At 34.0% G+C, this 26,494-nt stretch overlaps 1 protein-coding gene across 3 annotated transcripts; it reads left to right on the top strand.

Annotated features, from left to right (window-relative positions):
* Positions 1-1,143: 1,143 nt before the first annotated feature.
* On the top strand, positions 1,144-23,113 carry YIPF4 (Yip1 domain family member 4). Of its 3 annotated transcripts, XR_005658300.1 has the most exons (8): positions 1,144-1,473; positions 1,717-1,883; positions 9,714-9,848; positions 11,114-11,267; positions 12,520-12,691; positions 15,128-15,205; positions 16,502-16,615; positions 19,334-23,113. XR_005658300.1 is itself a non-coding variant. In XM_039887462.1 (6 exons), exons 1-6 carry the CDS (start codon positions 1,395-1,397, stop codon positions 19,469-19,471), a joined length of 735 nt encoding a protein of 244 aa, XP_039743396.1. In that variant the 5' UTR covers positions 1,150-1,394; the 3' UTR covers positions 19,472-23,113. The 3 variants fall into 3 exon arrangements, 1 of the variants encoding a protein (XP_039743396.1); XR_005658301.1 differs by lacking the exon at positions 1,717-1,883 and having other exon boundaries at positions 1,147-1,473; XM_039887462.1 differs by lacking the exons at positions 1,717-1,883; positions 9,714-9,848 and having other exon boundaries at positions 1,150-1,473.
* The last annotated feature ends 3,381 nt before the right edge of the window (positions 23,114-26,494 follow it).

Raw genomic sequence — 26,494 nt, 5'->3', positions numbered from 1 at the left:
GTTAAGGATAGGGCAAAGCAAATGAAAAAATACCACGAAATTTCCTACTGTTTTGAAGGTAGAGGCTGAAAGAGGCAACTTGTGAAGACCAGGGGCTGCCATACCCCCAAGTGCTCACTCATAAAGAGCACGGGTGTCACTCTGGGAAGAGCAGGTCTCTGCCTGCAGCCCTGGTGTAGTCACACAGAGGTTCTGCCTAGGCAGAAAGGCAGGACATGAAAATAAAAAGTTCCATACTCTGCAGGGAAAGGACTGACTTTATTCAGAATAATGCCTAAGACCGCTGTTGAAACATCAGACATTTGGAAGGAGAACAAAAAGAGGTTACCAGTTACTAGCCAGAGGGTTAATGGAATAACTAGAGAAAGATAAACAGGAGCACTCCTGGGATAATGGTTAACTCTGGGGATCTGGGAAGCTGTGTACATACATTCGATTGCATCCACTCAAGAGAAATCAGGGCTGAACGTGGAGTGGATTTGAAAGCATTCCCTAATCCATACACAAACCCATCAACACAGGCTGAAAGCCTCCCTGGCATAAATGGCTTAAATACAACCTATGACCAAACTCTTACTGAACAATAAGCTGTGATAAAGGGGAAATTCCTAGGAAATCAGGCGTAAAAAAACCATGTCAGCAAAATGGCAGACTAGGAAGCTCCAAGCCCTTTTTCTCCAAGGAAACAGCAAAAAACCCAGAAACTGGTAGAACTAATTTACCAGGAGTTCTGAGATACAAAGGTCGTCTACAGCAACCAAATGAAGGCCCAATCAAGAAAAAACTACCTTCAAAACAGTAGGAAATTTCGTGGTATTTTTTCATTTGCTTTGCCCTATCCTTAACAAAATCTTGGGATCTTAGACATGGGCTGACTTCCAGACACGTTCCTAGTTGTAAATTCTTGAACCTACTCAGTTAACAAATAAAAGGAGAACATAAGTAAAGAAAGAGAAAGAGATGAGACGTTAAGAAAACAAAAACAGCTCAGGGGGAGGGGAAAGCCAGAGTGGCCCACGAATTAGAAGTGACCTTCCTATCCTGGATAAACTTCCGGAATCAACAGCGGGTCGGCCCAATCAGAACCTTTCTCCGGGAGCCAATGGGAGAGCACATTACAAAGAGCCAATCGCAGCGGCGCTGTCACTGTTATGGTCCTGTCAGGACGCCGGCGTCGTGGTGCTTGGGCGGTCGCCACCGAGAGGACTTTGGTGGGCAGTCTCTGGGGCAACCCTGCGGCCCGCTGTGCTCGTTGCAGGCCTAGCTTCCAGCCCGCACCTCCTGTCTCACGGGCCGCACCGTAGGGCGCGCGTGGGGGTCGGCGCGGCGGCCGCCTTCGGGCCTGGGCCCAGCCGCAGCCTTCTTTACCGCCGCCGGCTCCGACGGGCCGCGAGATGCAGCCGCCGGGCCCGCCCCCGGCGTATTCCCCCACTAACGGGGACTTCACCTTTGTCTCCTCAGCTGACGCGGAAGGTGAGACTGAGCCCCCGACGGGCCTCTCACCTCGGAGGACGCCGGGCGGGATGCGGCGGGGTCTTTCTGGTGCTGAAAGAGGTTGTGGTCAGGGTGGGGACGGGCAGCAAGCTGACTGGTGACTCAAGCCCTCTGCGTCTGCGAGGGCCTTCCAAGAGGGCCCGAGTGGCCGAGGGAGGGGTGTAGGGGAGCTTTCCAAGTGCTTTCGGTCAGCTCTGGCTTACCCCATTCCGTGTGGGGCAGGTTTTTCCAGGTGACCTGCCCGCCTTAAGTGAGCCCACAGAACTCGAAGATTTTAATTCTGGATGACTTGCTATTACTCAGGAAAGCGATCGTTAGATTGGCCAGGATGAGTGTCAAAGAATGAAAACGAGGAAGGAGAGCAGCGTTCCTCTGTTATTTATCAATAGGTAACTTGTGCTGGGATTGGATTCGGCCCTGCAACTACATGGAATTCGATATCTTGCCTACGTCCCAGTTTTCCTCTTGTTTTTTTAGGGTTTGACCTCAATATTCAGAGAAGTAGACCCAGGTATACTTAAAACTTATTTTAATCTGGTTAGGTGTTCCTAATAGCTTCTACAGATTTCCTTGTACTATTTTGATGAAGCACTTGTGCTGGAGAGCTTTTTCTACAGCTTAGGAAAATTTGTTTTCCTCCTCGTCCCTGTTCCTTACCAGACTCTTAACTTTTTTAGGCTTTGTACACCAGTGATTTTCCAGTGACCAGACTTCCTGCCTCATATGAAAAAATAAATTATATTTAGCTATAGAAATTTCAGTCTAAAGAAAAACGTAATATTTTCTCAGAAATCCAGTTTCATAGTGCATCAGTTAGTATAGCTTGTTTTCCCTTTTTTCTGTTTTGTTTTCCTTATTTTGTTTTTTCATAGGTATTTTTTTAAAAAATAATACCCTAGTTTTGTTACAATTTAAAATGTAAAATAAAAATTTTATCTGTCATAGAGAACATAGCTGATACGTTTTTTTTTTATTACTGATGTTAAAACTTAATACGAGTATTTGGTGAAATAAAGCAACCCTAAATATTTCAGTTTGTTTCATCTGCATTTGATAGCATAGCGCTTAGGGTGAAATGTCAGCTTAATTTTCCAGACTTAAAAAATTATCATTGGGTATCAGAACCTGATGTTTGTTCAGACTCCTCTATCAGTGTGTATATTTTTCATGTCATCCCTTCCCCTGGGAATTACCTTTCTTAAATACACCTAAAAAATTTGACAGAATGATATAGAATGAGCTAACGCACTGACTTTATATACTAAACCAAGAAACCTGAAATAAGTAAAATCCATACGGTTTATTCAAACTTGATATAGCCTTCAAGGATATATAGACTGCCTGTATATCTGGGAATATATAGACCAGGGAAGATATATGTATACTAACACCTTGATGTGTATAACTTTGTACAGCTGAAATTTCCATAGTATTTTAGCAGATGTCTTGGTTGATCTTTATAAGAATCCTGCTGAGTTTTATTATTTCTGTATTTTATAATAAAGCAGGCTTAGGGAAATTTAGTAACCTCCACATGAAGGATCTGGAAATGAGATTGGGTGTTCTGTCTCCTCAGATTTCTTTCCACTAAACCGTGATGCCTCTTTCTTATATTTTTTAAATAGAATAGTGTATCTGAAGTATAGTGGAAAGAGACTTGGATTTGCATCCTGGTTTTACCAATTACTGTTTATGTAGTATTAGGTGAGTTACTTAGCCTCTCTTAATAATACCCAAGTACCCAAATATTTAAGTACTATATCTGGCGGAGTTGAGTGCTCAGTACATGTTAGCAGTGGTGCTGCTGTGTCGGTTTCAGCATTAACAGGTCCCACACATTTATTGTTCTCCAAAATGAACATCTAACTCTGCAAACTCCAAGTTTTTTCTCTGGTTCCTAAGATGTCTTGTAAATTCTTGCTGCTTCCTTTTTTATGCTAACCATGAATGTTTTAGGCTTATAGATATTTTCAATGTATACTTTCCTTCTAGTTTTTTGTCCACATCTCTCTTAATGATACCAATCCTTATCATTTGATCACATATCCTTTGTCCAAAAATCTGTCTTGATGTTTCATCTCCATACCTATGCATATCCTGAACGTTATGTTTAAAGTACCTTTGTTCTCCTTACTCCAGGTTGAAACTTAAAACTGAAATCAAATGCTCCTTCCATGGTGAAACCTTGCTTAACTCTCCCTCAGAACCAGAAAGTTCTCTAGAAATCTTTTCTATATCCTAACACCTACCACAAAACCCAGAATATAAACATCACAAAATAATTGTTTGTTATAGGGATAAATGATTTCTGCTTTCTTTTACCTCATATGACATTGATACTTGGGACTACAAAACTTAGCACATTTTGGATGGCAAAACTAAATAATTACTTGATTTAGAGCCAAAAGACTTTAAAGTCCTGACTCCTATAATAGCTCTGCGATGTTGGGCAAGTTACATAACTTCTGTGAGCGTCCATTTTGTCACCTGTAAAATGAAAAGCACACCACTTATCAGAATATGGTGAGAATTATTTAAGATAATGTGTAGCAAGTCAAGGTCCATAATTATAGTTAAAAGAACATGAGCTATGAGTGACTAAATCAATAAATGAATAGTGAAATCCTAAATACTCAAGTCTGTGGTGTAAAACTGCATACAAAAGCAGTAATGAAATGCATGTGTATAAATGTAAGAATGTAATGATACTGTTACATATATGTAAAGTGTAGTATAGAATTCTTCAAGGCAATCCTTTGAAATTATTTTATGTCAGACAAATAGTAATTCTTTACCTGGTTTATGTCCACAGACCATCAGCATTGGCTTTACCTTGGTACTTAGTAATGCAGAATCTGCTCTAATTATAATTTGCATTTTAACAAGATCCTTCAGTGATTCATACGCACATTAAAGCTTGAGGAGCACTGATTTAGAATGTTATGAAAGATCAGAAGAGGAGGAAATTTTCTCAGCTGGGAGATCCTGGATAATTTGATGGAGGTTTGCCAAACTTTGAAGGATAGATAACGTATTATATGTGTAGGATGACAGGAGTTACATCCATGTGCAAAAGACTGCATGTGAGGAAGTCTCTGACTCCAAGAAATGGTCTAATAAGAAAGAGATTTAAAATTTTCAATAAATGCTATAAAAAATTTGGTTCAAAGGAAGAAGTTAATTGTGCAGAAAGGGATCAAGGAAGTCTTCAGGAACAGATGAGGTATATTTTGAAGAATAAGTAGTTCTTCAGATTGAAAAGGTGGAAGAACACTCACTTAAGAACTATGCAAGTAAAATAATTGGTGAAAGCAGCCCCTATAGCTTATACTTCTCAGTCTTCACAGACCTAAAACAATGCTGATGTAGACCATGAGCTCTTTGTGGTTAGAAGCTGTGCTTTACTCCCAGTATCATACCCGCTGCCTGGCAGGGAACCTGGCACATAACAGGAACTCAGTAAATGTTTGATAAATGAATGACTACTTGATATTTTTTGCTTAAGATAAAGGTGTTGTGCTACTAGAACTGAAGCCAGCACTAATTTGACAAATTCAGCAACCGGTTGGAAAGGGCATGAACAGAGACAACTAAGCAAGAAGGATGTTCTAAGCCACCCAATAGTCATTTTCCATCCTCATGTTTTTCTACCTCTGAATATCTTTGTATCTGTATTGAAACATTCATCTTTCCTCCAAATCTTGAAACTTTTCTTTCCTAGGATAAGCCTCTACTAATGCCATTATTTTCATATCTCCCTGCTTCATTTGGAACCTTTCCTTCTCTTCTCTAGTTTTTTCTCTAGCCGTTGCTATTTCTCCTCTGTTCCTTTCATCTCTATCATCACTCATAGGTCTCTTCTAATTGGCAGAATTTTTAATTAAATCTGCTTCTTCCCTTTTTTCTTATTTTCACAACTAAGCTATCTCTGTCATATCCCATATCCTCAGCACCCAGGAATCTCTACTACTATGCTGGAACTTTGCATCCTATCTACAAAAGTATCTTCAGTAGTGTTTCTCAAAAGGTCATATGATGACATAATGTCCATGATGACATAAATTTGATAAATAATGTAAGCTAAGTTAAACTAGTTTCCTTAATGCAGAATTCCCAAAGCCTTTGATATGCCAATATTAATTCTGAAACTATAATTGTAGTTTGGCAGCGTTTTCCAAATTCAGTGAACATCAAAAGTCTTCTGTGAAGGACATCTGGTAGGACCCAGATTCCACAGAACATGTATAGAGAAACATGTGCCTATAAAATAAAGACAACTGGGTTTTGGGGGGCTGATATTTATGCTCTTAACAATTTGTTCCCAACCTATCTTCCACAACTTTAGAGATGAAATCTGTGCCCATCACAGGCCTTGGGCTTCCATGCCTTTGTCCCTGCCATTTCTTTTCTTTGAAATGATTTCTCATTCTCTGCTCAGCCAGCTATCCCTCATAGCCAAATTCAGGTTCCACCTCCATATAACCTTCCTGACCACCTCTCTGAGAGCTTAGGTCTCTTTACTCCTCTTTACAACTTGTGTTCAGTAGGCAATTTGTGTTGTTATTCACCTACAGAAGAGTGTATTTTACAGTGCTAATAGGGTTGTGTATCACATCTTAGATTTTTTAAATTGAGATATAATTCACACAGCATAAACTTCACACTTAAAGCATAGAATACAGTGTGTTTTGGTTTATTCACAAAGTTGTACAACCGTCACCACTATCTAATTCTAGAACATTTTCATCACTCTAAAAAGAAACCCTATACCCACGTATCTACCCATTTTCAGTCACTCTCCATTCCTCCACTTGCCTCTTAGCCCCTGGCAACCACTAATCTACTTTCTGTTTATAGGTTTGCATAGATTCTGGACGTTTCATATAAATGGGGTAATACAGCATGTGACCTTTTATGTCTGGCTTCTTTCGCCAAGCAAAATGTTTTCAAGGTTCATCTATGTTGCAGCATGAATCAGGAACTCATTGCTTTTTCTGGCTGAAATTTCATTGTTTAAATATCAATTAGAGTTTAAATTCCTCAAGGTATCTCACTTCTTTATATTACTCTTAGGGCATTATAGGAATAAGTAATCCATTAATATTTATTGATGGATTACTTGATTAGTGTTAAAATGAGGGAGGAAGTGAAAATGATTTAATGTTTGTGATATTGTTCCTCTTGCCAAAGGCTAGAAACTTGTCGCTCACTTTCTCATCTTCAGTTGGTCAATAAAATTATTTCAGAAGAGCTCCAGAATAACTATAATTTTTCTTCCCTTTCTACTGACACTACCTTAGTTCAAGTCCTGACCATTTCTCATCTGTACTCTTTACTGTAAAGCCAGTCCTCTATAGTGCAGCTAACATTGCTTCCAAAATTCAAATCTAATTTTGTATATTTGTTTTATTAAAAGTCTTTAATGTCACTTCTCGATTTAAGCTATATGAAGCTATTTGCCCTTCCATTAAATTAATTCACTCAACCAGCACACATTTGTTAGTTGCCTATTATGAGTACTTGGGACATATGTTCAAAACAAAACTACAATAAAAACACTTAGTTCTGCCATCATAGAACTTATAGACATTATCCAAATAATCACACAAATATGTTATTATAAACAGTGGTAAATGCTAAGAAGGAAAAATCCAGGGGAGTATGATAGGAACTTAACCTAGGAGTCAAAATTTCTTAAGCAGTTATATCTGAGAACTGAAAAATAGGTGGCATTTAATTATTTTAAGTTAGAGGAAATGGCTTGGTACAACGTCCCTGAGGTAAGGGGCATTCTGGTTCATGCAAAGAACTGAGAGGCTTAGGGTGGGTGGCTAGAGCATAGCGTACAGATGGAAGGGTGGGGGCAAGAAATTGTTCTGGAGAAGGCATGTAGAGATTTTTGGATTTGAGCTAAAGAATCAGTGGGAGTCCGTCGAAGGATTTTAAACAGGAAAATGGAAAATTTGAATTTTAAAGATTCTTCTAACTATAGTTAAGAAAATGGATTGGAACAAGACAAGAATGACTAGGGAGATAGCAGTTAGTAGACCATTATAGTCAAGCAGGAAATGATAGTTTGCACTAACTTGGTGCTGGTGGTAGAAATGGAGAAAAGTGGACAGGTTCAAAAAAATATTTAGAGGTAAAAATGACAAAATTTGGTGGATTGGATGAAGCAAGAAACATGGGAATGAAGGAAACTATCAAAGATAATCAAATTTCTGGTTTGTAATGCTGGATGGATAGTGGAACCATTCACTGAAATAAGAAACTGGAGTAAGACCTTAGGTAACAAGAAATCAGTTTTGGACTATTGAGTTTTAGATGCTTTTGACTTAGCTACAAGGAAATGTTAAGCTGACAATTGATTCTGTAGGTCTACAGAAAAGACCTGAGTTCAATATATTGCTTTTTGAGCTCAGCCTTCTTCAATCTTCTTATCCCTTCTTATGGTCTTAATGTTTGTGTCCCCCCAAAATTCATATGTTGAAATCCTAATGCCCAATGTGATTGTTTTAGGAAATGGGGCCCTTCTGAGGTACTTAGGTGGAATCTTCATAAATGGGATTAGTGTTCTTATAAACAAGACCCCCACAGAGTAGAGCTGCTCCCTACCCGCTTCTGCCATGTGAGGATGCAAGTAGTCTGTAAGCTGCAAGAGGACCCTAAGCTGACCATGCTGGTACCCTGATCTTGGACTCTCAGCCTCCAGAACTGGGAGAAATAAATTTCTATTTGTTATAAGCTACCCAGTCTATGATATTTTGTTACAGCTGCCCTAAGACACAATTTTATACAGTCTTAAAATTTTTTTTTATGGATTAACATGATCTAGCAAGCTCCAATATAGGTCTAATAATCATTATGTACTTTCTTTGGTTTTTTGATATCTGTCATTGGCCTATATATGCATTAAAATGTTTTTATAGCTAAAATGGAACAATGGAATTTATACCTTCAGTATAAAACATGTGTTTCTTTTGCCAAACAAATACTCAATTTTGTTTTTGATTAAAGCACATACGGATTTTATTTTCAAATGAAATGAAATGATTTTTGTCTTTGCTCTTACTGAATGTTAAATAAGAAAAAGCTTCACATATTTAAGAAGTCGACAAGTACCAACAAAACATTCACTATTCATTGCAGGATACTCTCCTTTCACAGAAGTCTAGAACTTGTCTAGGGGCAGATTAGTAAATCCTGAGTATACTATCATACTGCACTGACCAGATTCTTCCTCATCTTTCAAAGTGGAGTTCTCAGTCTGAGTAGAATATTGAGAGAAAAGATCCCTCTCCCAGTGATACACTTGTGTTGAAAAGGAGAGAAAATTACTGTTAAATTTTGTTCTGTAATTTTTCCAGGGGGCTTTCCATAAAACTTGAAACTTACTGATTGATATTCTTCCTTCCACTGAACCCAAACAGCAGTGGAAACATTTTTAAGATTTTCTTTTGCAATAGATTTTTTCAAAGATTATTTCCTCTTAAATTCATTTCTATTTATTACTATCTATATATTTTTCTTACTTAGAAAATGACAATTATACATAGTGTCGTAAGAAAGAATTAATTTAAAATTAGTGGGGTTTTTAAAATCTGGATACCTATCCTAGAGTTGACAACCAAGCTAGCTGGTTCTTACTCTCGTTTAACTTAAACCAGCTGTACTCCTAGAGTGATTTAGAATCTTTCTCCTTTTTTTTTTTTTTGACATTATTCTTAGTAGCTTGCTACCAATTTTTTGGACCTTTCTGTTGTTTTTTTTGTACCCACATCTAGTTGTGTCTTAGGAGGTACTAAGGGATGTGTCAAATTGCTGTTGTAGGCATTCATATATGTTCATAATATTTTTTTCCTACTTTGCATGGAATGGAAAATAGTATGAATTTGTGAGCTAAAGGTGCCTTTTTGAAGTTCTGGCACCCATGTTAGCACAAACTACTAACCATACACAATTCTTTATCACACCATTCCTTAGCACTATAATTTATATATCCTTTTTTGGTTTAGATTAAGAATTTTTAGTATAGTCCTTTCTATGGGCCAGGAAACAGTTGTTAAGGTCCTTTCATGCCTCATATTCTAAAACCTTTAATGCCACTGCTTTACTAATGATTTCCTGATCTAAATCTTCCTCTTGTTAAATCAAGAAAAATACTCTTTGTACGTCCTGTAAATGGAATTTTAGTTAAATTTCAACTCTTTCATTTTCAGCTGAGGTTAAGACAAGCAGAAAGCGATTTTGAGAGACTTTTAATTACAAGAGTCTACAGCATCTACAAAGACTATTTTTAAACTTTTAAGTAGGGAAAGACAGTGAATTCAAAAGTACTTGCATTTTATCTCTAGGTGAGTAAACTCCCTTATAAAAACTTTTAGAATCATGTAATGTTAAACCTAAAAAAGAACTTTGGGAAACTGGGGACCATAAGACATTAATGATTTGCTGTATTAATTAGTAGGTAAGCTAGGATATAGCTTCAGAATGCACACTTTATTATAATTAATTGCAGGAGTTGTCACAGCCAGACCAAGATGTGACATAATTGATCCACTCATTGATTGAAGTTTAAGCCAAAATTTTAATGACTGTTCTCAAAAGCAAACCTAAAATTTAGGTTAAAATTAAGCTCTTTTTTGTACTATATATAATCTCCAGAGAAGGCACATCTGTGTTAAGAATGTTCTGGTTTGCTGTTGCCAAAATTATGTTTTTAAAATACCACTCGTCATGTGGCTTCCAGTTAACAATATTGATGGTTGTTTACTAGTGTGTATTGTCTGATCCTACAATGTGTTTTTTCTTAATTCCTGTATGACCTCAAGCAAGTCCTTTAGTATTCCCAATTTTTTGTGACCAGAAAATGTAGCATTTGTACTATCGTGATTATCTGTAACCTCTAAACTCCTGTGCAGACTGTGAATGGAACTTATTTTGTAATGCGGGTGACTGAATCTCTTCATCATTTTTTAGAGCTGACCTAAAAAAAAAAAAATCTTTTATTTTTGCTAAATCTGAAGATGAATGATGTAATTATATAAAGAAAAGCATTAGCTGAAATAAAAGGGAACTCTTACTAGTCAGATTTATCCAGAACTAAACATTAATATATGAAGCATTTAGCATAGCTATTTGGTACTTTAAATGAAAGAATGGAAAGGTAGAGAAGAATTATCTATAGTTTTCCTTTAGCAAATAAGTTATATCTAATGGTTTATATATGTACATATGTAATGCTTTTGAGAAGACTGTGTACAATCACTTTGTTTTGAAGCACACAATGTGTATAATAATGAAGGGACTCCAAAATGTTATCATGTAATATATTTTGTATATATCTTCCATTTAAAATTTAAAGTTATTGTTATAAATCTAGATTCTGGTACCAACCCAGCTAATTAGCAATGAAACTTTTCATATGTCTTCACTTCTCTCATCTTTTGTTTTCTTGTAAAATAAAAGATGATATTTAGATATCTATAACTTTAAAATATGAATATTGTATGTAATAGCAGATCTTCAAATGATAATTATCTTAGCTGAATAGATGCCCATTTGGTTAAGATTCACACATTTTACCTTGGTTTATCATTTTGTCCTCTTTTCTCCTAAGAGCTCAGTGGTTCAATAGCAGCACCAGATGTCAAATTAAACCTTGGTGGAGATTTTATCAAAGAATCTACAGCTACTACATTTCTGAGACAAAGAGGATATGGCTGGCTATTGGAAGTTGAAGATGATGATCCTGAAGATAATAAGCCACTCTTGTATGTAAAAATAGTAATACGTACTTTTTGGTTTTTAGAGCTAGTGTGTGGGGCGATTATATTCTTTCATTGTTATTTAAAGATAAATATGGAAAATCTTAACAGTTTTAGCTGTTTTCAGTTTTACTAGTAATTAGAAAAACTGAAATAATGAGAGAATATTTTTAACCTATTAAATGGCAAAAATTAAAAGAATCATAATCCTCTGTTCTCTCTCTTTATCTCTCTCTCTCTCTATCTCTCACACACACACACATACATACATACATACATACATACATACATACATACTCACTCCAAACTGTTAGGGCTTACCTAGATACATGGCTATCTCAAGTAAACGTGGCGCTTGTTGTGGAAATTCAGTTTAAGATAAATTAAGATGTCCAAGAAGATTACACTCCAAAATCTCTCGTATAGAAATTCTAGAGCTACCACTGAGAAGATTATAAAGAGACTTTCATTTTTTTTTAAAGCAACTGTGTATTACTTGGGAAAAAAGTAAAGAATTTAACAATTTTGGAAAGAAAAACAGCTTTGTAAAATTGAGGCATTACTAAATTATTCTCTGTAGTAATTATTGGTAGATGAAGTGCTAAAACATCCTATTTCTATGTTAATATACCATATTTCATCAAATCTAGGATGCTCATTCTAAGATGCTTATAAGATGCAGTTATTTTACGATTATCAATAAGAATGAAAAAGTGCTTAAAACAGTATAAAGCCAGGATATGAAAGGCTTTCTCCTTAGCATAAGGATAAATGAGAAATAACCTACCATAAAAAAAGAGACAACAGAGAAGTTTATTTGTCTCAGTGAGACACTCGGTAGGGTGTTGGAAGAAAAATTTCCCCTGAGAATGTAAACCCTACCCTCATTCTCATATAGGATTGTCGTCTGAATTATCAGTATAATTCAAAAAACTTTCAAGCAGATAATTTTATTTTAAAGTTGTCCCAAATTGGTAGTGCCTGCAGGGGACTGGCAAAAGGAAAGGCAGATCTTGTAAGCACTTGGCTTCATTCCAGGCTGACAACAGTTGCAAGACACTAACAATTGTGAGATGCATCCAACTTTAGAGATGTTGAAATGTTGAAAATGAATCAGTGAAATATATGGTACTTCAAATGCAAATGTTTTGTTGACTTATGTATAGAAACTGTACCATTATATGTAAATTCTACTGCAACTGTCTCAGTTTTCAGAAGTGTTGTGTGCCTTTAAAAAATTTTTATTTTACAATTATAGGGAGGAATTGGATATCGATCTAAAGGATATTTACTACAAAATCCGATGTGTTTTGATGCCAATGCCATCACTTGGTTTTAATAGACAAGTGGTGAGAGACAATCCTGACTTTTGGGGTCCTCTGGCTGTTGTTCTTTTCTTTTCCATGATATCATTATATGGACAATTTAGGGTAAGTATACCTTACTTTATACAAATTCTAAATGTTTTAAGAGTTTTAAAATTGAAGGTAGCCAAATATTAACTGTAATATTACGTCGTATTTGAGAAATGCTTTACCTTTACTCATTATTTTTCACTTGTTATCCCTAGAATTATTCTTAATTAAATATGTGGGGAGTGCCGTAGATTATACTTTCCAAACTCTTCCACATCATCATTCACATAGGAAATATTAATATTTTTCTAGCAACTGGAGTAAATGGATGCAACTTCTCCCAGCTGACCAGAAGTGACCAATGACCAAAAGTGACCAAAAGGGCTGCCCACACCCTTTCTGATCTCTCCAAAGGATGAAGAATTTGAAACACAAAACTCGTCACCATGTTCTTACCTTTTATTCATTTTTAGTTCTGTTTTTTAAAATAAACATTCTAATAAGTGATGACAAGGATTCCCTCAGTATTTGTTTTTATATACTTTGTCTTATTCTCAGAGGGCTTATCTTTTATCATCAAGACATAACATACACACATCACTCCCTCATTCCTAGTTTAAGACTTTACCACAAAGTGATTTAGAAATGAATTAGTTTCCTTTTGCTGCCGTAACAAATTTACACAAGTTTAGTGGCTTAAAACAAGACATATTTTTTCTTTTGCTGTTCTGAAAGTCAGAAAACCAAAATAAGTATGAAAGGGCTAAGATCAAAATGTCAGCAGGTCTGATTCCTCTGGAGGCTCTAGGGAAGAATTTGTTACTTGCCTCCTCCCATGTCTAGAGGTTGCCAGCATTCCTTGGCTTCACATCATTGTAATCTCTGTTTTCACGTTCACATTGTCTTCTTCTCTACTCTAGTCATATCTCCCTCTGCCTCCTTTTTTTAAGGACAGTTGTGATTACATGTAGTGCTCACCTAGATAATCCAGAATAATCTCCCCATAGCAAGACCTTTAATGTAATATAACACTAATACTATTAATATTTACTTTGGCTCAGTAGTTTATATCAGGGATTCTGTTGAAAGTGTAAAGACTGTGGAATAAGTTGAATGGAGACTCTGGTCTCCTACCTATCACCAATCCTTCTTTTAGAACATTTCTAATTTTTTTTTTTATTTCATTTGAACAGAGGGATCTGAGGCTAAAAACAGAATATTACTACCTCCATAGAATATTGCTCATTTTGGCTTTGCTTGATGTTTTTTTATGACTGAATTGGAGCCATGTATTTTTGGCAAGAATACCACAGAAGTGACATTGTGCCCTTCTCTGTATACTATCAGGGATTACATTATGTTAATATGTCTTATTACTGGTGCCGTTAATGTTGATTATTTGGTTAGGTGATGGGATGGTATCTGCCCGACTGTGAAGTTGCTATTTTTATCTTTTCAAGTAATATATATCTTGTGGAGATACTTTGTGACTATGCAAACATCCTGTTTTTCATCAAACTTTAGCCTACTAATTTTAGCATCTATTGATGGATTTTCCAGGGAAAAATAATTACTATATTGTTTACTGAGTGGCGATTTTCTACTTTCCTCATTTGTTCTACATGTATGAATTGATATTTATGGCACAGCTATGCCTTCTTTGCCATTACTTAATCATTCATATATTTATGTCAGTATGGACTCATGGATATTTATATTCTCGATTGTAATCCAATATTACTATCATTTATTTTATTACTCAGATTGTTTCAGCTTTAGCCATTGGGAGCTCCTTCAGGTTAGCTTCTGTGTCCTTTCAACATATTCCCATCCTTTTTTGAACACTTCTTTTCCTTCTGACTCCACAAAGTGTTCTAGTTTTTATTTTACCTGCCTCGGCCCTGGAATCAACCATTTCACTGTGGAATCCTAGTTCCTTTCATTGGGGAATGATATTTAGAAACCAGAATCTGAGCAATAAGTATGCTTACGTAGCTTCTGGGGTATTATTTCTAGACCCTCCAAGTAGACAGAACTTGGAAATATATGCATGTATCATTATTATGCTAAGTCTCAGGAGTTTAAATTATGTGAAATGCCTTCCATATTCTATTATTTAGATAAATATGTAATTAATAAAAATTTTAAAGACCTCCTGAGAAGGTTAGTAACTTGTTTCAGGGATAAATTTTTCTCGTAGGATGCTATAAACCAGGGTGTTGGGAGTAAATACTCTGTTCTCTTTTTATAGTAATCTTTTACCATAAATCTTGAAATACTGAGGTTTCCTTAGGCAGTCGATCATTGCTAAATGTTCATTTTGGATGTAAAATTGTATTACACATTGTGTTCTTATTAAGTTTTGGAAAGATACCTGGGAACCCAAACAAACTCTCTATGACCTGAAATGGGTATACCAAAGTATCTTATGGCAGAGAATTGAGTTCCTGGGAAATTATCAGCTTATTTGGTACAAAGATGTTAATTCCATTAATTTCTTTTCCCTTGAAGGTGGTCTCATGGATTATAACCATTTGGATATTTGGTTCACTAACAATTTTCTTACTGGCCAGAGTTCTTGGTGGAGAAGTAAGTAGTGAATTTTGAAAATAACCTTTGTTTTTGATGGTAAGCGTTATTTTTGATACTGCAGATACTATTAGTAGCTATATATATTATAATTGTTTCTTGCCCTAGAATTGCTTTTCAGTTATTCTACTTCTTTAAGATTATCAGCGTACTAGTATTGTACATACTCAATAAATTTTATAAGAAATGAAGCAGAAATAAAAGATTCCATCCCACTTATCAGTAATTTACAGCTTTTTAGGGAAGCATACAATATATTTTTTGTTAGGGCAATTCTTAAACTTTTTGATCTCAGGTCCCCAAAGAAATTTCTTTATGTGGGTTATAGTTATTGATATTTACCACTTTAAAATTAAAATTAAAAATTTATATATTCATTTAAAACTAAAAACAAACTAAATACATTTTAACATAAATACTACATTTGAAAGAAAAGTAACTAGGATGAGTTCCATGGTGTAGTTAGCACGTCTGCTTTACATGCAGAAGGTCCTGGGTTTGTGCCCCAGTGGAGGCATGGTCCATAGTCTATGGCCATGCCACCCTGAACAAGCCCGATGTCTGATCTCAGAAGCTAAGCAGGATCGGGCCTGGTTAATACTTGGATGGGAGACCACCTAAGAAGACTAGGTGCTGTAGGCATAAATAATAATAAATAATAAAAAAATTAAAAAAGTAACTATTTTCAAGACAAAAACAGAAGAGTTGCATTGTTCTCCATTTTTGCATGTACAGTAGTTCCACCTTATCTGCAGTTTCACTTTCTACTGTTTCAGTTACCTTTGATCAATTGCCATCCAAAAATACTAAGTGAAAAATTCTAGAAGTAAACAATTCTTAAGTTTTAAATTGCATACCATTCTGAGTAGTGTGATGAAATACTGTGCCATCCTGTGCAGGACGTGATTCATCCCTTTGTTTAGTATCCATGGTATATACACCTGCCTTTTAGTCCCTTAGTAGCCCTGTAGGTTATCAGAACAGTTATCAGGGAGAGAGACCACATTTACATAACTTTCATTACAGCATATTGTTATAATTGCTCTATTTTATTATGAGTTACTGTTGTTAATCTCTTTACCTAAAATTTACGAATTAAACTTCGTTATAGTATATATGTATAGGATAAAACAGTAAAGTATATGATACTTTGAAATATGATGGGTATACTACGTCATGTCTTCTTTATTCTCACATTTATGTAACTATAACAAAGAATATATATGATGTTCAGTAGTGATTAAAATGAGTATCATGATTTCTGTGATATTTATTTAAAAATTTGAAAATTCACAGGTTGCATATGGCCAAGTTCTTGGAGTTATAGGATATTCATTACTTCCTCTCATTGTAATAGCCCCTATACTTTTGGTGGTTGGATCATTTGAAGTGGTATCTACACTTATAAAAGTAAGTAGTGTGTATTATAAAAATTAGTTCACTCTTTTCCAATAACAAAAGCAGAATAGTTCTCTAGTTAAGAATACTATAATCTATAACTATTTATCAAACAGTTGGTAGTATTTTGGAACAATGACCTTACTCACTGACTTTATAATTGTATTTCTTTTATTTTCCCCTTTTAATTACCAGAAATTATAATGTATATCAAGGGGAAAGTAAAGAACAAAGAGCAAATCGGGCCTCAGGGATTTTTTAATATTGAATTTTTCTTCTCTATGGTTATAACATGAGTTTACGACTTAGATTTTGTGGGAAATGTTTATTTAAAAGTACCCTGGGCATTTATTTAATAACTCTTATTATTCCTTGAATAGTAACCTCCTTATAAATATGATAGACATGGTTCTAATAAATTGACTTTTCTGTATGGCAAAGATAAAGACTTCCTTATGCCGTGTTAAATTTACATTAACATTTGTACCCATTTTAAACATTTACTGATAATACTAAGTATTAATCAATAATATAACTTAAATTTTGTCATTTATTAATTTTGAACAACTTTGGGAAATGACTGCTTTAGCACATGCTTATACATTACACAGTGAATGTAATGCTTTTTCTTTATGGAAAATAGAACTTTTAAGACCACCACTTTCAGAACTGCCATTATGTAGCCTCCACACTAAAAATATTTGTTTTTTAAGTAGAGCCACTTGATTTTTATGACATTTGGTTTCATTTAAAGTTCATCACTAATTCCAGTATAAAATAAATGATTCTATTTAGAATTGGGTAACTGCAGGTCAATACTGACATTATATAAGCATTGGCTATTGAGAATAATATGGATTTTGGAACCAGTCAGTTCTGAATTCAAGTCCTGGTTCTGCCACTTGTCTGCCCTGGAGAGATATCTTTTCTTATTCTCCTCTGCAAAATGGGAACCTTAACAACTTTCTTTCCTCTACATTCTAATTCTGAAACTTTTTTAATTGGCATTATTAGCACTTAGTTTAAAAGTCTTGCAGTGCAGAAGCTAGCCCCATGCTGGCATTTAATTATGTAGCCTTAGTGAACATACCACTTTACTGAATCATTCAGGATCACTTCCTGCTTGTGAGTTATTTTTTTACTTGGGTAAAAGCCTGTTTGGATACTGCTAGGACTACACCCAAAATTGCTAAAACTGTGTCCTCTGGTTATTTTTAGTCATCGAATTCAACTGAAAATTGGTCCGTAATATTTTTTATGTACCACATAAATATTTTATAAAGTGGAAAAATCTTATTTGTGTCATTAAAAAATTAGGATAAAATTGTTTTTAAACTTGAGATTTTTCTTTGCCAAATTTTTTTTCCTAATTGCTTAATCTTCTGTGTGTAGTGAGCTACTGTACATGTTTCTTGTTTCACTCCAAGGTTTGTTGAGAAATATGATGCAAAACTCATTTAACTCCAGCGTTAGAATACAGTTTAATCTACAACAGCTAATTTTTTTAGTATTAAATCTCTGTAACTCTTACTAATCTTTAACTATTTATTTAGAACAAAAAAATTGCATCATGATGTAAAAATGCAATTTGATCATAATTTTATTTCATATTTTCCGATACTTTTCTGTAGGCTTAAAATATTTTATAGGTTTTTTTGTTTGTTTGTTTGTTTGTTTTTAAGTTTAAAAAGCATTATAGAAGGTTGAACCATCTCAAATACATTTTCGATCAGTCTGCCAGTATTTATTTCTTACCTCTGTACTGGTGGTTCTTAACTGCGGGCAGTTTTGCTCCCCAGGGACATTTGGCAATATCAGAGACATTTTTGGGTGTCACAAATTGGGCGTAGGGGTAGAATGTTACTAGATTATAGTGGATACAGACCAGGGATACTACTAAACATCCTACAATATATAGGACAGTTTCCCGCAACAATTATCCAGCCCCAAAATGTCAGTGTGTCTATTATTATTGTTTCTATTATTGTTTCCCTGATTTCTCCCCTTGAAGTTCTTCATTTTATTCTGTAAAATAGCTTCAGTGATTGTATCAATAATTACTACATAAATTTCCAGTGGCAGTAATTTAAAATTAGATATGGATATGATCAGAAGACCACAGTATATTTTATTTAATTAAACTCGACCAAAATATTATGTTTTTTTCTCCTCTTTATTTAATTCGATCTTTCTATCCCTGGGAAGAAGCTGTGATACTTAATAAACATTGTATAAACTTTTAACTTAATCTGTTTTCCTACTAGGATATAAAGGACAAAATTTCTAGTCTGTAAAAATCAATTTTTTTTCGGCAGTCAAATTTCTGTCAGTAATTTGGCCCAATAATAGTTTTTCCAAAAGTTGCCTTATCTTACATCACCAGGGACACTTGTTAAAAAAGTTAATTACTAGACCCTTTTCTTAGAAATTCTGATTCATCAAGAGTAGAGTGAATCTCAGGATTCTTTTTAATAGGCACCCCAAGTGATTCTTCTGATTAGACATATTTGATAACAAAACACTTTATTTGCAGAAGTCAAGGAGCAAAGCAAGGACTAACATTCTTAATAAGTTTTAAACATTCTCAGTAAGTTTTACTGTTTACCACAGTTGGTTGTCAGGGTAGTTTTAAACAATATTGTAAATATTATTTTTATTCTTTGATACCCAGAATGTTAATTGACTTGCTAATATGCTGCCCTTTGTCTTTTTGTTTGTTTTTTTTTAAAGCTCTTTGGTGTGTTTTGGGCTGCCTACAGTGCTGCTTCATTGTTAGTGGGTGAAGAATTCAAGACCAAAAAGCCTCTCCTGATTTATCCAATCTTTTTATTATACATTTATTTTTTGTCCTTATATACTGGGGTGTGATCTATATCATATATGAGTAGAAAAAGACAATTACATTTTTGTGAAAGCTGGGAATTCTTGCTGAAGGGATTGAAGAAAAGCTGTTGCTGGTAAAATTTTACATGTTCCAGATGTAAAGACAGGTTTGAGGGTTTTTTTTAAATAATTCTTTTTTTTTTTTTTTTTGTATTTAAGCAGTTGTAGTTATCTGGATTGGTCAGAATTCTAAATTCTGTTTGATTCCTCATATTCTAGTAAATAAAATATAAAAGCATTATGTTTTTAAGATTGTGTCAATATTCACCTAAAAACTTGTGCCAAAAGCACTTGGAATGGTAATTATACTTCACTTAAAGGGTAAAAATTACAACATCCTGATAATCTTAAAAGTGCAATTTCTTTCTTTTAAAGGGTTTTCTCCTACATTGCAGATCCTGTAGATATATATTTATATTTATACATATATATTTATGAAATAATTCTTATTATTCACAAAATATATTTCTGAATAGCCGCAAAATTAAGATATTTTAAATCTGATGCTTAAACTTTCTTTAATTTGGCCATTAATCTTTTTATTTATAAATTTAAATTTGTTTTTTAAATTATAATTAAAAAAATCTCATACATACTTCAGTATGTTCTTGCTAAGAATTCTTAATAACAACTAAAACTAATATTAACAATTGCTGATGTAGATTTGATTTGTTTGGGTGTGCTTGTAACCCATTTCCCGTTTTAAGAAAAAAAAGTGAAGCTTGCTGCCAGCGTTAATTTCAAATCACGCGTGGGAATGCTACTTTTTCTAGGATTTGACATTTTCAGTGATTGAGAATTATATTTTGTAAATGGAAATATCACTACTATAAAATAGAATGCTACAAATAGAATGATGTCATTTGTTTCCAAAGACTATCGATATACTAGAGAGATGCGAAAATAATAAAAGCGAGATATTTCGTGGCAAACTTTGGGGGTAAGATTAGGACTGTAATCGGCAAGTTATCTCAAGTTCAATGCTGCAGCCATAAGCACCACCGGCAAATATTCTCAGCAGACGGGAAATGGGTTAAAAACTATTTTTGAATATTTGAACTTCTGATTTAAAGTTTCTGTTTATCTTTCCAACCAAAGGACCAAAAGGTATAATAGATATGGCATTCATTAAAATTGTCAATATGTTGAAAAGCACTAATATTTATAGCATCAGTAAATATTTTTAAGTGGTACTCCTAAGTCATAAAAGTTACTGGAAAGAGACCTTTAAAATCTTGTCCTAAACAATGTCATATGAAATAGAAAAAAAAATAAAATGCTTCCCAGCTGTGTGCTCTATTTTATAACACCTTGTCCTGTATTACTTGATATTTTAACAAGTATCAGGTACTCTAACAAATGTACAATACTTGCTAATGGAAATAGTAAGAAGTTTTAGTTGGTGAAATTTTTTTTGCAAATAATTTCATAAACTATATGTACCTTTAATATTACTTTGTAAAGTAGATAAAATATGTTTATAAAATAATAAATGCCTATAATAACTAATAGCAAGTTATCGTATTCTGGTCTCAGCTGGAAGAGTTAACTGCTATCAATATGATAGCATGGCCAGCTCTTGGTATGTATTCCTTTATAAACCTTATCTGTCAGGAAATATCCAGCAACTCAGAAGCAAACCTACAAATCAGCAAGGTTTCAAGCTCATCTCTCTTCCTTTTACCCTCCCCGCTGCCAAAAAAGAAAAGAAACCCTTATTTTAAGCTGCAGGAAAAGTGTGGAGCTATCTTTGAGCCAGAATAATGTGGAAAGTTACATATGCTGATTTTTAAAACAAGTTTAAGAAAATAGATTTGAAGCACCAGGGGGATAGAACCTGTAGAACCTAAAATAATATAAAGTAGTGAGGAAGATCTATATAGCTACAGAAGCAGCAACTGTAAAATAAACATTTGTCATACTTAAGGAGTTCCTGAGTTCGTACTTTGTTAACAGTGGATAATTATATTTGATATTTGTTGTGTTGACTCTGGAATCTTATTCCAGGAAGTTTGAGAGTCCATGCTAAGGAGTAGAATTTTACTAAGCAATAAGGCAAGGCACTTTAAGACCAACTATATCAAAAAATGGTTAAATTTTTTTAAGCACCATGTTTATTCATAATGGTATAAGATAAAATGAGATATTTATGTTCTAAAAAGGTATTTAAAAATAACAGCATTTAATCTTGGAATCTGGGTATATATAAATGCAGTTTATGATGTTTCAAGTTCAACCAACATCTTCATGTGCTAATGAGCAAAGCAGTTAAAACAGATTGTCAGTTTGAAAGCATGATGTGTAATTGTGTACAAGATACAGTACTGTTAACAGCTAATAATGGTAAGCTGATCACAACAATGTCCTTTCGAATTTTGATATAATATTTTCTAAATCATATTGATTTTAAATCATGATTTCCAACCTAATTATTAGTTCATTAGTGTTTTTAAAATAGAACTAGCTAGTCTCTTTTAGTTGTATGTGTGTGTGTCTTGCTATTAGTTATAGTAATCCTGATGAATGTTAATCCTCAAAAAAAGAATTGAGACATTTAATTATGTTTTAAATTGATTGTAAAATAATTGAAATTTTCATTAAAAATCAAATTCTCCATATAATTTTCATTGTATTAAAGAACGGTTTAGGAAGATTTGTAAAGTTTTATGAACTATTATAGAACTTGCTTATTTCTAAGGTCTATAAAACAGTTTTATATATAATGTATCTGTTTCCAAAAATCCCCCAAATGTTAATATACTAATATAGAGTCCTAAATTAGCGAAAATTTGCATTGACTTAAAATGAAGTAGATATTTTTGTTTATTGTTTAAAATTTAGTCAGTTTCTTTTTAAAAATTTTGATGTAATAAAACATTGAATAAAATAATCTTTCTACAAACTTAATAAAAACAGAATACTTTTCATATTCAACAAAACTAATTGGATATTTTTAGATGATTGTTATTTACCTCTTACATTTTTGTTAAGGCATATTTTAACCAGTTTTAGAATTTAGGGAATTGTGACACATTAAATTTTGTTAAAATATCTTACTTCCGTTCCTTCCTTTTTTCTTTTCTTTTTTCTTTTCTTTTCTTTTCTTTGTTCTTTTCTTTTCTTTTTTCTTCTCCCCTCCCTCCCTTCCTTCCTTCCTTCCTTCCTTCTTTCCTTCCTTTCATAGTTGAACAAGTTTTGTTTATTGTTTTGTTCTTTGCAACAGAGAACAAACACATACCGTGTGGAGCCATAGGGTGTCTCAGTGTTAAAGAGGACCTATTACAGGATTTAGGCTTGTGTTAATACAATTCTTTTCGATTGCATGGCGTGGCAGTCTGAAGAAAGTCTTAACAGAGCTTAAAATCACCCTCTCACCCTTAGCAATTTTCTGCTCTGATATTTTAGTCACATAAACAATATAATAGTGTTTTATCATCTTCTTTCATAGATGGTTTCCTTAATTGAACGCTGTATTACATCTTACCTTGTGTTGCATTTTAATTTTCCTTTAGAAACTGAATTATGCGTGTGCTATTCTTCATTTGTATAATTTCTTGTCAGTAGTTTGTGTATTTGAGAATCTGTTGCCACCTTTTAAATAAATCCCAAAATATGATTTTGACCTCATTAAGACTAGACATTCTTATATTTCTGCACTTGAAATCATGATATTTTCTAAAGAAAGGTACACTCGTGAATATATTCTCTTTATAACAAACTGGTATAAATTTTTGACCCTATCGTGTATCTTTATAAAGTATAGCTGTCTGAAAAGAAATGGTTAAGAAAATATTCCCTGTACAAGGCATATAGTATTAAATATAAAGCTTAGGGTTAGGTTTCTCATTTGAAATCTTTTGATATGCTGAGGTTGCAGTTTGGAGGTTAATTTAGGGAATGTCAAGATGGTTAAGATGGCATTAGTAAAATAATTCCCTAATATATTCTGTATTGATAGTGACCCTGGTTTCAGCTTTTCTGATTTTCACCAAAATATCCACAAGTTTTTACTTTAGAGATACTTAGTTTATAGTTTGCAAGAGCTTGAGAGAAATTCCTTAAACATCCCTTCTGAATAGTTCAGTGTGATACCGATGCTATCATTGAGGTTCTTTAAAGTTAGATATTAATATGAAAATATTTATGAAATATTTTTAATTTAACATTGGAGCATATTACAGGTTAGTAACACTTGAGGGGGGTGGTGAGTAAGCTTTCTTACCTGTAATAATTTCATTAAATTAACACTTAGAATATAAGTAAATTCAGTTTATCGAGAAGAAACCTTAGTAGTTTTTTAAAAAATAATAGTTGCCACTGAGCAATTTTTATTAAATAACAAGCACAAAAAAGCTAACCAAAGTGTTTACACAGGATCAAGTGAAATTATACAGAATGACTGGATATGGGAGAAATTTGTCATCTGATGATAAAGAGAAAATAATATAAAAGTAGATGGCTGCTATTCACATAACCACTTATTGAAGATAATTGAAATTTTACATTTTTGCTTAATTTTATGATCCTACCTGCTTTTGTGGAATGAATGAATTTTGTGGAATTCTGCTATGTAAACTGTCATTGAAATAGTGCTCACTATTTGATAATGAAACAACCCATATGTTTTGTAATTCTCATGCAGAATTTTGCTCTGTGATAATTATAGTCTCTCCACAGAAAACAGTAAAAATATTCTTGTTCATGACAACGGGCTTAGGTTCCAAGTCCCTCATATTTATTAACCTTCTTTGCCAAATGGGACTTAAGAAAATCTCTTGTCTAATACACATTTATTTTCAAAGGATAGTACTGGTGGTGGCCCTAAGAATGAAACATTCAGAAGAAATAGCATTTGAATTGGGTACCCTGAATGTGAAAAGGTAATAGATATTCATCAAGTATTTATTGATCCCTTTCTCTGTGCCAGGTGCTGTGCTAGGTGTATTGATATGCAAAAAAGATCACACATGCATGCCCTAACCTTAATGATCCAGAATTGTTGGAGAGAGAGCCTATTCTTTTCACAAATTGTGAAACAAGTGCAACAAATAGAGAAAGGTCTGGTGGCAAAAGAGTGTATAATGGAGGAAGAAGATGAGAAAAACGTTCCCTGAGGCAATGATGCTTAAACTGAAATCTTAAGGATAACTCAAAGTTAACTAGCTAGGCAAAGATGGCAGGGAAAACTATCCAGACAGACAGAATAGCAGGTGAGTAGAAGGAAATGAAAACCCATTTGGCTGAAGTTTCGAAGTTTATGGAATTGAACAGGTAAGTTGGCACCATGCCATACCAGACATTCTAAACCATGTTTTTCTTGTGAGAGCTTTTCATTAGAAATATGGTATCAGAAATGTGTTTTTAATGCTAAAGTCCAAGGTATGCAGTTCTACTCTTCAGATATACCCAACAAAAATGGAGGTACATATGCCACAGAGACGTGTATACTAATATGATTTATAATAGCCAAACAGAAACAGCATGTCCATCATTATAAATAGATATAATTATAGAGTGGAGTCTTATGCAGTGAAAATGAATGGCTAGAGCCACATGCAAGAACATAGAGAACTTCTAAAATACCATGTTGAGTGAAAGAAGCAGACACCAAAGAACTTGTACTGTGTTACTCCATTTATATGAAATTCAAACAGGCAAAATTAAGCTATAGTGTTTAAGGATACATACTAAAGTGCAGAGTTTTCCTAAATCAACTTTCACAAAGTATACAACACAAAATTCACCCATCATAAGTGTACACTGAATTTTGAGTAAATTTGTACAGTTGTACAACCATCACCACAATCCAATTGGCAAAGTCATTTTTCATAAAAAGCAAGAAAGTGACCACTGTAAAAGGTTAGTAGTTACCATTAATGGGAAGGAAGAAGGATTGTATTTGTATCGTGAAGAGGACTTATTTCATGGGTTTTAGGGTTATAATAATTCATTAAACTATGCTTTATGTACTTTGCTGTTCATGTGTTTACAATGCATCCTTAAGTTTTTTTTAAAAATTGTTTTAGGTTACACATTTAACATAGTTAAATTACCACTTCGCCTCTTACTTTTTTTGTGTATTGTGCCATAGCCATCTTTTCTTGTAACACAAACTTCATGACCACCTCTTCAGAGAACTCTTCTGAATCCTCTGACTATCCAACTGTGTGCTAATTTCTTTTACATCATTGTTTATTTCATTCATAGCACTACTAACTCTATGTAAGTAGATGTTTTTCTTTCTATTTTATTCCTCCACTATAATGCAAGCTCTGCTGGAGCAGGGACATTTTCTGAAATGTTCGTCAGTGTACCCCCAGTACTTAGGTTGAATGAATATATGAACCTTGTCATTGACTCCTGAATTCAAATCCAGATCCAATAAATTCCAAAACTAATCATCTTTCATAGAGTATTAAAATTAGGCAAAATCTTAGGAATCATTTCAATAGCGTACTCATACCTCATTTATACAGATGTGGAACCTAAGGCTTAAGGAAGGATTGCCCAAAGTAACACTGTTGACCTGCAAAGTTGGAATAAGAGTTTAAGTCTTAATACCCCAAGTTTAGTGCTGTTTCCATTAAAACATCGAACAGCAGTGTGGCCAATTAGATAGCAACATAAGTAGTTGCCTTCTACCATAATTCATCATATAGATTATTGAAACATTTTACATTGTCTTTTTCATCTCTTTTAAAAATCCACTATTTTAGGCTTACAAGTACTACGTATTAGTATTAAGTAATTAAGTCTCAAAGGCTGTCATGAGGATAGAGCAAACTAGTTAGTATAAAGCATATAGAATTGTCTTGGTACTCAGTAAACATTAGCTATTATCATATTAGCTATTAAACTGAAGTCATTTTGATCCATCAGGCAAGAGGATTTCCAGAAATACACCCAATTATATATGGGAAGTTAGTATGTGATAGAGGTAGCATTTCACATTAGTATAAAAAGATGGATTGTTACATAAGTGGGGATACTACATCAGATAGGAACATA

This window comes from Pteropus medius, unplaced genomic scaffold (assembly GCF_902729225.1).
Source record: "Pteropus medius unplaced genomic scaffold, Ma_sr-lr_union100, whole genome shotgun sequence".
Lineage (NCBI taxonomy): Eukaryota > Metazoa > Chordata > Mammalia > Chiroptera > Pteropodidae > Pteropus > Pteropus medius.
The sequence above is the reverse complement of the archived record's forward strand: the minus strand, read 5'-3'. Positions and strand labels throughout refer to the sequence as shown.